Source organism: Eptesicus fuscus, chromosome 2, assembly GCF_027574615.1.
Source record: "Eptesicus fuscus isolate TK198812 chromosome 2, DD_ASM_mEF_20220401, whole genome shotgun sequence".
In the NCBI taxonomy this organism is placed as follows: Eukaryota; Metazoa; Chordata; class Mammalia; order Chiroptera; family Vespertilionidae; genus Eptesicus; species Eptesicus fuscus.
In genome coordinates this window covers 110,462,256-110,474,753 of record NC_072474.1, presented here as the reverse complement: position 1 = coordinate 110,474,753, position 12,498 = coordinate 110,462,256, and the positions used below count along the sequence as shown (strand labels likewise).

The window sequence follows — 12,498 nt, the reverse complement described above, 5'->3', positions numbered from 1 at the left end:
GTCAAGGGAGAGAGAAAGAATCTGGTGTTTTAGATAGAATGGTCTGAGATGGCATCTCTTAATGACCAGAATTTAGTGAAAGGTGCAAGCTTTGGTCATATCTTTGCATTTTATGTAAAAAGAAGAAGAAATATACAGACCCTGAAATGGGAATATGACTGGCATGTTTGAGGAATGGCAAAGAGGCCCGGCCGGCAGGGGAGCAGTTAGGCATCGATCAGGCTGGAGGGGATGGCAGCTGGGGGCATGGTCCCTCCCAACTGCCCTCCCCTGCTGGCCTGCTTGCCCACAACTGCCCTCCCCTGCCGGCCATCTTGTGGTGGCCATCTTGTGTCCACATGGGGGTGGCCATCTTGTGTGTTGGAGTGATGGTCAATTTGCATATTACCTCTTTGTTATATAGGATGTTAGGGAAGTGTTTGGCTTCATTTTCATTCTTTCTAGTTCACATTTCTACAATTTTAAAAGGTTTAAATACAAAAAAGTGGCATAAGTTTTATTATTTTATCATCACTATTTTGTTTTTAAAATTGGTAGCAATTGTTTTAGAGAAAGAACTCATTCTCCAAATGGCCTGACTTAAATATATATTTTTTTAAATAATACTTTGTTAAAATTTTAGTAACTGACAACTTGTCTATATGTGATAACTTATATGCAGTGCAATTGTCAATTTCTCAGTGTTTTTGTTGCTCAAATATGCATCTAAAATAGTTAACATGAATTATATCATGAATATGTATTATACACATTACTATTAAATCAAAATAGACTAATAAGATAATTTCAAGATACTGTAGGTCCTCTAGCTATTCACTGACACCTAAGAATAAATATATATTTTTTCAAAATTATTTATTTTAAATTTCATAATATCAATGTAAAAGAAGTGTCAAGGGGTAATATATTTATTATTTATAGATGTATTAAAACTATTATACAATTATACATTATGATATTTTCACAATAATAAACCATTTGACCAAATTTATTACTAGAGAACTATTGTAAGATTAGGTTCTTCTGGAACAACAAAAAAACTCATAAATGGCTTAAATAAAATAGAAGTTTGTTTCTCTTACGTAAACATAGGACTCCTAGAAGTGTTGTGGTGATTTTCATGGATCTAGGCATCTTCTGTCTGATTCTGTTATCCATAACACCCAGCTTCTGCCTCATGATACAATATGGCTGTTTTAGTTTAGCCATCTCATCTTCTTTCCAGCAAGAAGGAAAAAGGTGAAGGAAAGGGAATATCTTCCCTGAAACTATTCATTCCAATTCTGCTTTACATCTCATTGGCCAGATTTTACATACATGGGCACATGTAACTTCACGGAAGGCTGAGAAATATAGATTTTTACTCTATAGGCATTTGGGGGTCCTACTATTCACAGGAACAGGTATTAGTGTACAACTACTAGTCTCTGCACCACACGGCTTTTGGATTATAGGGAGAAGAAATTGGTTTTACAGCAATGTATTTTTGCCTATATTGAAATATGTTATCTAATATACTAGAGAAAATTCTGTGACTTTTCTTAATGGCTGAATTTTTCCTATAGCTATGCATACACACCTTCTTTTGAATTACATTACCACCTAGGAAATCATTATAAGATAGTGATTAAGAGTATGGAGCCAAACTGTCAGGGTTGGAGTCTTGCCAGGGCTACCTGATAGGTGTAACATGGGCAAGTGATTTCATCTTTTGTGGCACAGAGTCTTCATCTTCAATGGGAAGATCGTAATACCTAACTCATAGATTGTTGTGAGAGCTAAATAACATAGGTTGTGAAGAACTTAGAAAAGCTTCTGGCACAAATCCTCAAATGTTAGTTATTATCAATTGGCAGGTTCTTGGTGAAAGTAATTTTAAACTATCCTAAGTAAAATATAACTGTAAAAGTTAACTTGTAAAGATATAGTTTTACTGAAGTAGAGAAAAAGTAATTGTATAATTCTAACATAGTCTAAATTTCTTTCTTTCATTTTGGAGTATTTTATTATGTTGAGAGATTTTCCTGCTTTGAGATCTGTTTTAGAACATATACACAAGTATATATCCATTTGTAAATAGGTAGCTGTCTTTTGAACTTTCCACATGTGTGCCTTTTAAGTCCCTTCAGAGCCAAAAAGTCAAAAACTATTAGCAATGAAAATATCTTGTTATCTGTGTCTTGGGATAAAGTGAACAATGAATCTGTTAAAGGGTAATTACATGGCAGTTGAAAGTTAGTGTTGTTTTTTTGTTTTGTTTTTGTTTTTATTTTTGTTTTAAATGAAGCAAGGTTTAAGGCTTTGTTCAATTTACTTTTTCCAGGAAGTTTTGCCTGAATCCCTGGACTTGGTTAAATACCTTTGTGGGGGGTTTTATATAGCACTAGTGGTCTGGTGCACGAAATTCATGCACATTAAAAGGGAATTAATTAGAGGAAATATTTTAATATTGCCATTTGCCCTTTCTCTATAATAGAAGTGTCAAAGATGAAAGAAAATTAGTAAAATGTATATGAAAATCCCTCGCGGGACCCAGAGTCAGGTCCCCACCCACCTGTGTGCGCCTCAAAATTGTGCGAGACCCAGACCCTGCTGGCTCCACCCCAGTCAAGCCCCACTGGGCGAGTGGAGGGTACGCAGCCTCAGGTCCCCCGTCAACTCCATCGGGTGGCAGGCGCAGCCTCAGGTCCCCTGGCCCTGGCACGAGGGCATGATGACCATTTGCATATTAGCTCTTTATTATATAGGATACTGTACATAACTCTTTTCACATTTGGCAGATTTTATTGAAATTGTATATTTGTGTCCATCTTCACTATTATATCATAAGCACATAAGGGAAGACTGTATATTATGCATATTTGTATTCTCATCCTCCTACACACTGTCAGTGTGCAAGACTTAATGAACTTGTTACACAGAACAGCAACACAAGTTGCCACTTTCATAGTTTTGATGTTCAGTCTCAAGTCAGAAATAATAGTAATTTTTTTGTGGTTTTATATTTTTCTCTAAATTTACTCATCTGCAAGAAGATGTTTAGAAATAGGCATATTTCCAAAATAAGCTATGATACTTCAAAGTAATGTTCCATGCTGTTGGAATCCTGTTTAGGATTCTGCTTTTTCTGTACATTCTGAGCTATCACAACAATTATCATATTTCTATGCTGTTAGAGTGACACCTTTGTTTAAGATTTGTCTTGTATGGAATATTTGGACAGAGTAAAGGGCCCAGAAATATAGAGTATTTGCAGAGGTAGTAAAGGTAATGTAGTTTATCTGTACTCCTTACTAATCATGCCAACTCCATTCAGATATTTATTGGTCACCCTCTGGTGGCAATACATTATTTGTTATCATAATGTATTTTTTCCTTATTTATTTATTTTTAAAATCTTTACTGTTGAATTAGTATGTCCTCTTTTTTCCCCCATTGACCCCTTCTAGCCTGCCCCCACCCTCTGCCCCAGGCCTTCACCACTCTATTGTCTGTGTCCATCCATGGGTTAGGCATAAATGCATACAAGTTCTTTGATCTCTTTCCACCCACCCACACCCTCCTTTCCTCAGATTCAACAGTCTGTTCCATGCTTCTATGTCTCTGGATCTATTTTGTTCATCAGTTAATTTTGTTCTTTACATTCCACATATGAGTGAGATCATGTAATGCTTGTCTTTCTCTAACTGGCTTATTTCACTCAGCATAATACTCCCCAGGTCCCAGGAATGTTTTTTTAAAGGGATTGTGCTGAAAGTTGCTAAAATGCAATCTCACAGACATTTCATTTTTAGCAGATTTCTAAATGGATTTTAATGTATCTTTCAAATAGTCTATCAGAGATTTAGGTGTTAGAGAAAAGCCCTATATTTTAATGAACTAAAAACAGTGATTATCCTCACTTTTGGCATTTCACCAAACAAGCTAGAATGTAAAAATGTTGGATAAACTACAGTATGTTCCTGCATACCTTTTTTTCTTAATATATACTGTTGTCCTTTCTGCATTTAGTAATGCAAAACTCCTAAGTGAAGAATGACTCAAAGGAAATATACTATGCTATTATGCTCTTAAGCCTTACTATTTTCATTTTTTATATTTTTATTTTTATATCATCTTTAAACTTAAAACAAGTTAGATTTCCAATACCTGTAATAATACTTCTAAGACATTTTCATTAAACTTCTTTAAGTACAACTATATAAAATGATATTGAATTAAATGGCAAGTCATCATGAATTTTTACTGTTTATTTTAATATTCAGGTTTTTTTATTTAAGAATAGAAATTACTTTTTTTCAAATTTTATTTTTAGAAAAATAAAATTTCAACATTGTAATATTAAGAAATTCTCACATCTTCTATTAAGTTTGAAAGACTAGGATACCTACATTGTTTTTATATTTCAAAATAAATAGACTTTATTCTATAGGGATTTTTTTCCAAATCTCATTGTGCTCTTATGATCTAGGAAGTAGGTTAACTGTTTTTGTTTTCAACTTTCAAGGATCATTTTAGTTAATGTACTTTGAGTTAAACATTACCTTTTTAGTCCTTAAGAAATATGCTGTGTTCAATAGTTTTCCCCTTATGCCCCTTTCTATTTTAATTTGCAAATAGCTCAATAATCTTCACACTTTCCTATCTTTTTAAAGGTCGATTGAGCTATCCACATCCAGGAACTGACAATCTGTTGATGTTAAATGGTAAGTTGTATGAAACCATTTTATTTTTCCAGTTGATTTACATAAATAAAGATGGTTGAATGCCTTTCTCTAAACCTTTCCTATTCTATATGTTAGTCATATTATAGGTACAAAAATAAAGCTACAACACTTTCTGTACAGAAAGCAGAATTGGGTGTTTCAGTATATTCTGGCTGGCAAAGCCACCATTGAAGTATATTTATGATAGTATGACTTAATTCAGCTACCACAGTCTTTGGAGACAGTCCTGAGTTTGAATATTGGCTTTCCAGGCAATGGGAGTAATCTTGATGAAGTAACTTCTGTGAGCATGGGAATAAAATCTCAAGGTTTATTAGGAGAATTAAATGAGATGATGTTTGCAAATACATAGAATTTGTTATTACTATAGCACTACTGTTAATGTTCAACTAAAGAATATACTGGTGATTTTATAAAGATGGTGGTCACACTAACTTTATCTATTCTAACTAGAACTTTTACAATGTGAAATTCACCAAAGTTAGAAAAAGAATAAACTTTCATTAAACTTTGTTTTCTTTCTGTTAGACAAACATTGTATTCAGAGAGTTACAGTACTTAACACATTCATGACTGTGGGAGTAAGCATGAAGGATTAAAATATCCTTCAGAAAGATATTTTTAAATCAGAAGGTGGGTGATGAGCAGGAAGTAGGAAGAAGTAATAATAGAGATAGTATTTACTTTAAAATACATAATTATATCATTAGAATGGCTTTCAGCTAAACCTTAGTTGAAAAAAGATGGCAATGAAGTTGTAGGACAAATGCTGAAAAAAGGCCAATGTAAAGGTAGATCGTGTGCACCAATGTTAAGTGAAGACTATTTTAGTAGCAGAAAGGTGGAAATAAAGTCCAGGCTACCTGGGAGATTGTCAAGGTGGAATGGATTTTGTAATGAAAGAGTAACTGAAGCATTAGATACGGTGATTGGTTCATTGTGTTTGACCATGATGTATTGAGTTGCCCACCACACGTCAGCCTAGTCTGAGCACTGAGTTATCTATCAGTGAAGGTTTGTAAGTACAGTTAGAGGTAGAACTGTCAAGGTCCTATCTCTGGGGCCAGACTGTGCACTCTACGCTGAAGCCACGTCCACCCTGGACCTCAAAACAGTCCACTAGGCCAAGTTTATGAATCCAGTGAATCATGAATCACAGCGTTTATATAGACTTTGACCTTCTGGTACTAGAAATTACATTCCAGGACTTCATTCAACTGTTTTTCTACCACAGAATTAAAAAAACAACATTATTTGAGTAGCTTGTCTCTGACCTTTAAATCTATGACTATAACTTATATTATTGAAATTGAGTTTTTAAAACCGAAAATAGATAATATTTTTTCTTATTCCTGTGGCTTGAATTATAAAATAATGATAGATTTAGGTAACAATAAATTATTTATGTATTAGTCCGCTTTTAAACACTTTTAAAAATATTCTTTGTGGTAAATAAAGATCATTCACATTTCTTTATTAACTTCTAAACAAAGCAATTCAGTTGAAAATTTTGAATTTACAAATGTTTCACATAAGCTGTCAAAATCCATCTGAAGGAAAATTCATCTGAGGTAATCTGTTTGATCATTCACAGATGTTCTTAGATTGTTAAATGTGTAATAAACTAGGATAATTAAGAAGTATATTGTAATCACATTAGAATATGTCAGTTATGTGTGAGCAAAGGGCTTAGTTGCTGAACTGTATTTACAACTTATACTTTTGGTTACACTAAACATAATTAAATGAATTTATTTCATCAGTTGCTTAAATTTTTCTAAATAATGTAGATGTTAGATTGAAAATGTTTCATCACATAGTAGAAACAAGCATATTTTGTTTCAGGAAAGAGTTGCATCTTGTGGGCAAATCTGTTTTTTTAATCATGTGAGCAGTCTTCATAGTCTGCCACTTTATGGCCACAATACATACTCAATACAGTAAAGCATTCTGGAAATTTTGAACTTGTATATGTATAGGATAAAGAAGCATTTGAATATTAAAAATTTAAATAGATTTTTGTAGACATCAAGATTTATTGAAGAGAAAAGTAGGCAAAGGGCACTAAAACATAAGGGGAAATTTTTTGAGCTAGTTTGTAACAGCTTGTAATTCAACTATATTTTTAACATATTGTCTCCCTGAGAAATGTGAAAATTAAGTGATGTTAATAACAAGCCTTTACGTATGGTAAATTACTATTAAATATTATTGACTGTTTAAAGAAAGTGTGGATCTTCATACATAGAACTGCTTCTTAAATTACTACACTTTAGTATGCCAGAGATTTAACTATTAGACAGTTGATTAAATAAGTTGTATTATTTAACCAATAAGCATAGCTAATATTATTTACTTTGAAAATGGATATTTAATAACGCATTAGTATTTTGTGTGGTGGTTTAATAGTAGTTCATAGTGGTTGGTACCACACAGACTCTGGAGCCAGAGTCTCTGAGCTTAAGCTCAAGTTTGCCCTTTCTAGCTATGTGACCTTGGGCAGCTTACCTAACTTCACTCTGACTCAGATTCTTTCTGTCTAAGAGAGAGCATGCTGCCTGCCCCAAGGGATTGTCTGAGAAGTGAAAGCATTCATTCATGTAAAGTATGTATCTGGAACAGTTCCTGGAAGGAAACGTTAGCTGTGGCAGTGGGTGATGATGAACAGTGACAAAAATCACTTTGAAAGAGTGAAAATCATGTCCTATTAATAGAAAAAGGAGTTGGGTCTGTTTACTTTGGATAGTATAAAATTAAAGAAGGCATAACTTATATTTTCAATTATTTGAAGGATGTTACATGTATTGAACAAAGGAGGCTTGTTTTATGTTATTGCGGAAAGCCAAACCAGAACCATTTTGAAGAAGCTATATAGGGACATATTTGGGTAAATAAAAGAAAATGATTCGGGCAGTTTCCTAAAGTGTGGTGTGCTTGCCCCTGTGTTACAATGACTTTTGATGGTACACAAATATGCATTAAAATAAATGCATTACAAATTAAGGTCATTCTTTAGAAAATACAGAACTGGCAGAAATCTGTTATGTTCCAGTAGTACTAGGCTTGTGTCCATTTAATAAAAAATAATATATAAGTAGTAGTATAGTTGTTATGCAGATAAGGCGAATATTGTAAAGGTTTTATGATCCTATCTTCCTAGTTAATTAGTGTTATGGTTAAACTTTTAAATATTCCTTTAATTAAGGGACAAATAAGGTATGGGATAAAGGTCGGGAAGTTGGTAAAACTATGTTGTACCTCTCATAAATCTTTAACTCCGAGCCTCTGCTAACTCAGAGAAAAAGAGCTATAATCCCACACCCATATATCTCATGAAGTTGTATCAATTTTTAAAAAATTGTAACAACAAAAAATGCCAAAGAAATATAACTGCAAGCAGCTCCTACTTCTGAATAGACCATATTCCTCAAATCAAGTGGAAATCAAGTGGAATCGACTGGTGGAGACTCTGCCACTATTGAATAACCCAAACGTAGGAGTCCAACTGGAACATCCAGGCGCTTTTTAGGAAAGTCTTCTTGCATAGGAATGGGTAGATTGCTTAAAAACCAAAGGTTAAGTACTCTCTGAAATCAGAATGACAGTTTGAATGTTTACATTTCAATAAGTGTATAATTCTTACACTTTTTATTATCAATAGTAAAAAAAATACACAACAGAAATACTCTCTTTTTCATAATAGTACAGAACATTCAAGTATTTGTTTCTGTTTGAATTATGTTTTCCCCTTAACCCCTGCATCAAGGAAAGTAGTATTTTTATTAATGCATAACATATGGGCAGAAAGACCCTAAAGAGAATGTTAGAATTATTCGTTTTGTTTGTTTTGTTTTGTTGTTTTGTAGCTATGGATTAGAACATAATAATAATATTGGTAACCCTGGACCAAATTGTAAAGCCACTTGCATAGGAAAGGTCTTTAGGCATTTCTCACAGCCCCTCTTATTTTCATTAAGGAAAAGAAAAAATATATATGTAAATATATAATGTACATTTTAACATTCATGTGCATACACACAAAAATATATTTTTATACATGTACTAGAGGTCCGGTGCACGAAATTCGTGCACTCAGGGGGGGTGTCCCTCAGCCCGGACTGCACCCTCTTGCAGTCTGGGAGCCCACAGAGGATGTCCCAACTGATGGCTTAGGCCCGCTCGGGAGCAGGCCTAAGCCATCAGTCAGACATCCTTAGTGCTGCCGCAGAGGCGGGAGAGGCTCCCACCACTGCTCCTGTGCTAGCCACCCATGAGCCTGGCTTCTGGCTGAGTGGTGCTCTTGCATTGAGCATCTGCCGCCTGGTGGTCAGTGAGTGTCATAGCGACCAGTCGTTCTGCTGTTTGGTAGATTTGCATATTAGCCTTTTATTATATAGGATATTAAATAGCCAATTCCCCATTTCTGTATAAAGTATTTTTATAATGTACCTGAAATTTTATATTCTAAATACAGTTTTTAATGCTTAAAAAAAGTACTCACTTTTTTTCTAAATCATATTATAAATGCGATTGGAGAGGTATATTGTTTAAAGGAGACTTTTTAAAAACATAATAAATAGTAATTTACTGATTTTTTTCTCCATAGGGTTTTCTGATAAAGTTATAGCAGAATATACCCCAGAAATTCATGTAGAAACATTGGTAGGAAATGCGTACACCCATCATTGTTTTGGGTGATGGCAGCAGATTGGTTATTTCCATGACTGGGAATAGGAAATGTTTCACATGGTTTAACTCCATCTGCAGTCAGTTCTATTTTTGGTAATGAAGAGACTTGCAATCTGAGAGTTGTCTAAAAAACAAGTGGAATAACTCTTTATAGGATTCTAAAATTCCTCAGTATGAGATAGTTGGAGAAATTTTCTAAATAATTGTGTTCAAGCCCAGGAATGAGATGAAATCTAAGGTGCTGTGAACACTTATATTTATTTTCATTGTTTTAATATTGAGTAGCTTCATTAATTTTCTCAGTAAGTTAAGAATTATGTGTCACATTATGAACTTCATCATAATTTGTAATTTGACTTAAACTTGAGAATAGTTTTATTTGCTATATAAATGTCCGACCCGCTACAGCCATAAATGGGATGCCCCAAAGCAAATTTGTACCAGATTAATGTCACTAGACCTTGCCTAGGCATAAGCAGGAAGCCCAGCTCCTGAGATTGTGCTGTGAAGTGTTTGGGGGCCTGTTGTTCATTTTTAGGCTTAATACCACATTAAAGACTTACGGGAATCCACTCTTTTATTGTCTTTTCTTGATAGTTTTCAAATTCCTATTTTATCCATCTGATTTTCCACAGTTGATGTCCCATCTCTTTGAGACAGGTTTTTAAGGCCTTTAGAAGACTTAGAAAACCTAGATAACCAAATTCTAAATGATACTTCCACACCTACCCTCACCCTAAACCAGTGATGGGCAACCTTTTGAGCTTGGTGTGTCAAACTTCGCCAAAAAACTGAGCATAACTCGGGTAGTGTGTCACTTTGAGGAAAAAACTAACTCCAAGACTCTAGTCGCAAATGTTTCCTCCTCAGGAGCAGCAAATGTTTCATCCTCGGCATGCGGCCGCGTGTCATCAGAAATGGCTATGCGTGTCAGTGCTGACACGCGTGTCATAGGTTCGCCATCACTGTCCTAAACTAATATTTAGATAGGTAAGCTCTATGTAAATTGCATATAGAGTGTGAGGCAAAAATAAGTTTACAGTTGTTTGTATGGAAAATAGTAGAATAATTATAAATAATAATATAAGAATAACCACTGTTTTGTGTACTCACAACTGTAAACCTTTACACATAAACATATATGTAATGTGTATATATAGCTAGCTATATACATAAATTATACATGTGTATACATACAGGTAAACTATATAGGTTAGGTTAATCTGTAGAACTTTGAGATAATTAGCACTCATGGACAGGTTAAGTATGCTGTAGATTATATATAACTAAACTAGAGGCCCGGTGCACGAAATTGGTGCACAGGGTTGGGGTGGGGGGGATCCCTCAGCCCGGCCTGCACCCTCTCCAATCCAGGACTTCTCAGGGGATGTCTGACTGCCAGTTTCAAAGCAGTCGGACATCCCTCTTACAATCCAGGACCACTGGCTCCTAACCACTCTGCCTTCCTGCCTGATGCCCCTAACTGCTACCCTGCCTTCCTGATCACCCCTAACCTCTCTGCCTGCCAGCCTGATTGCCCCTAATCACCTCTGCCTGCTGGTGTGATCACCCCTAACCACCCTCCCTTGCCAGCCTGGTCGCCCCTAACTGATCTCCCCTGCAGGCCTGATCACCCCTAACCGCTTCTGCCTTGACCCCCGCCACCATGGCTTTTTCTGGAAGGATGTCTGGAAGATGTCTGGTCTAATTAGCATATCACCCTTTTATTAGTATAGATAAAGACAAGACAGTAGAATGGCAGAGATGCAAATGAAGTTATTTTCCATAGAAGACTTATGTAAACCTTATATTTTTTTTTACTTATTTCTTGAACTGTAAATGACTAAGAGAGTTGACTAATTTGTTCCCTTTTTTATTACAAGGGAAGTAATGCTATATTCTCACCTTATAGACACCTTATATTAAAGCCTTGGTATAAAATTTAAAATGCATTTTGAAAACTTCAATAATCGTTATATATAAAAGCCTAAGCAACCATTACGACCCAACGACAGAAACGACCAGTCAACCAGTCGCTATGATGCACACTGACCACCAGGGGGCAGATGCTCAACTCTGAATCTCCCCCCTGGTGGTCAGTGCGCTCTCACAGCCAACCTCCCATGGCCCCTGCCCCCAGCAGGCCCTCATCGGACCCTGGCGCTAAACTATTTGTAGAGACCTGCTTCTGGGTCAGGGTTTCGTACGTAGCAGAGCAGCTCCTCGCTGCAATCTATTGAAAGTCAGCCCTCAACACAAGAGTTTGTCTCGCTCCAGTCCTCTCCCTTCCCCAGGGGCCACCCGCCCGCCACAGTGCCGGCACAGCAGAGAGGGAAGGAAGAGGGGGGAGGCAGGTAACCATGCAGTGGGCGCCGACAGCGGTGTCCGTAACCGGTATCCATTTCTTCCACACCCGGTCTGGCTACCGTTGCCTCCTCTCCCGACCTCGGCAGAGCCCTGGAGCACGGGCTGGGACAGGGAATCTGGGGTGGGTGGCGGTGGACGCAGCCCCTTTCCGGGGGGGGGGGGGGGGGGCGCCAAGGGCCGGCTCCCTTCTTGGGGCCAGTGGCCAACCTCCCGCGGTTCCTCCCCTGGCCAGCCAACCTCCCTTAGTCTTTCCTGCAGTCCCTCCCCCTCGGCCGGCCACCTCCCGCGGTCCATCCCTCCCAGCTGGCCAACTTCCCACCACATTCTCTTCCCTGGCTGGCCAACCTCCCATGGTCCTCCCCTCCCCCCACGAATTCGTGCACCGGGTCTCTAGTAGAATATATTTAATGAGATGAAATGTTTTCTTTTGGTCTTTTAAGTTTTATACTTTTGAGGAGACATTTCTGACAACTGTAATATATATTTCGATTTGAGATTTATTCCATATCAATTTTTTCCAGGCCTAAGACACTGTGAACATGAAATAAGATCTGAGATTCAACAGGCATTTCTTGTTTACTGCCTTGGTTCTGTATATCAATTTCAGGGTAAAAGTACTTGCTGTATATTCAGATTGGGGTGGGGGGGAAGGAGTTATTTAAAAACAAGTTGTGAATTTTATCTAACTGGTAGTTTCTTATGAAAAATAAATTGT

At 36.6% G+C, this 12,498-nt stretch overlaps 1 protein-coding gene across 7 annotated transcripts in view; it reads left to right on the top strand.

The window, feature by feature from the left end:
- CPEB2 (cytoplasmic polyadenylation element binding protein 2) overlaps positions 1-12,498 on the top strand; it is a 62,229-nt gene that overhangs the window by 27,667 nt on the left and 22,064 nt on the right. For all 7 annotated transcript variants that reach the window (XM_054708118.1, XM_054708099.1, XM_054708109.1 and 4 more), the window contains one exon: positions 4,656-4,706. In XM_054708118.1, the coding sequence (XP_054564093.1) occupies positions 4,656-4,706 (51 nt within the window). The remainder of the gene's footprint in view (positions 1-4,655; positions 4,707-12,498) is intronic.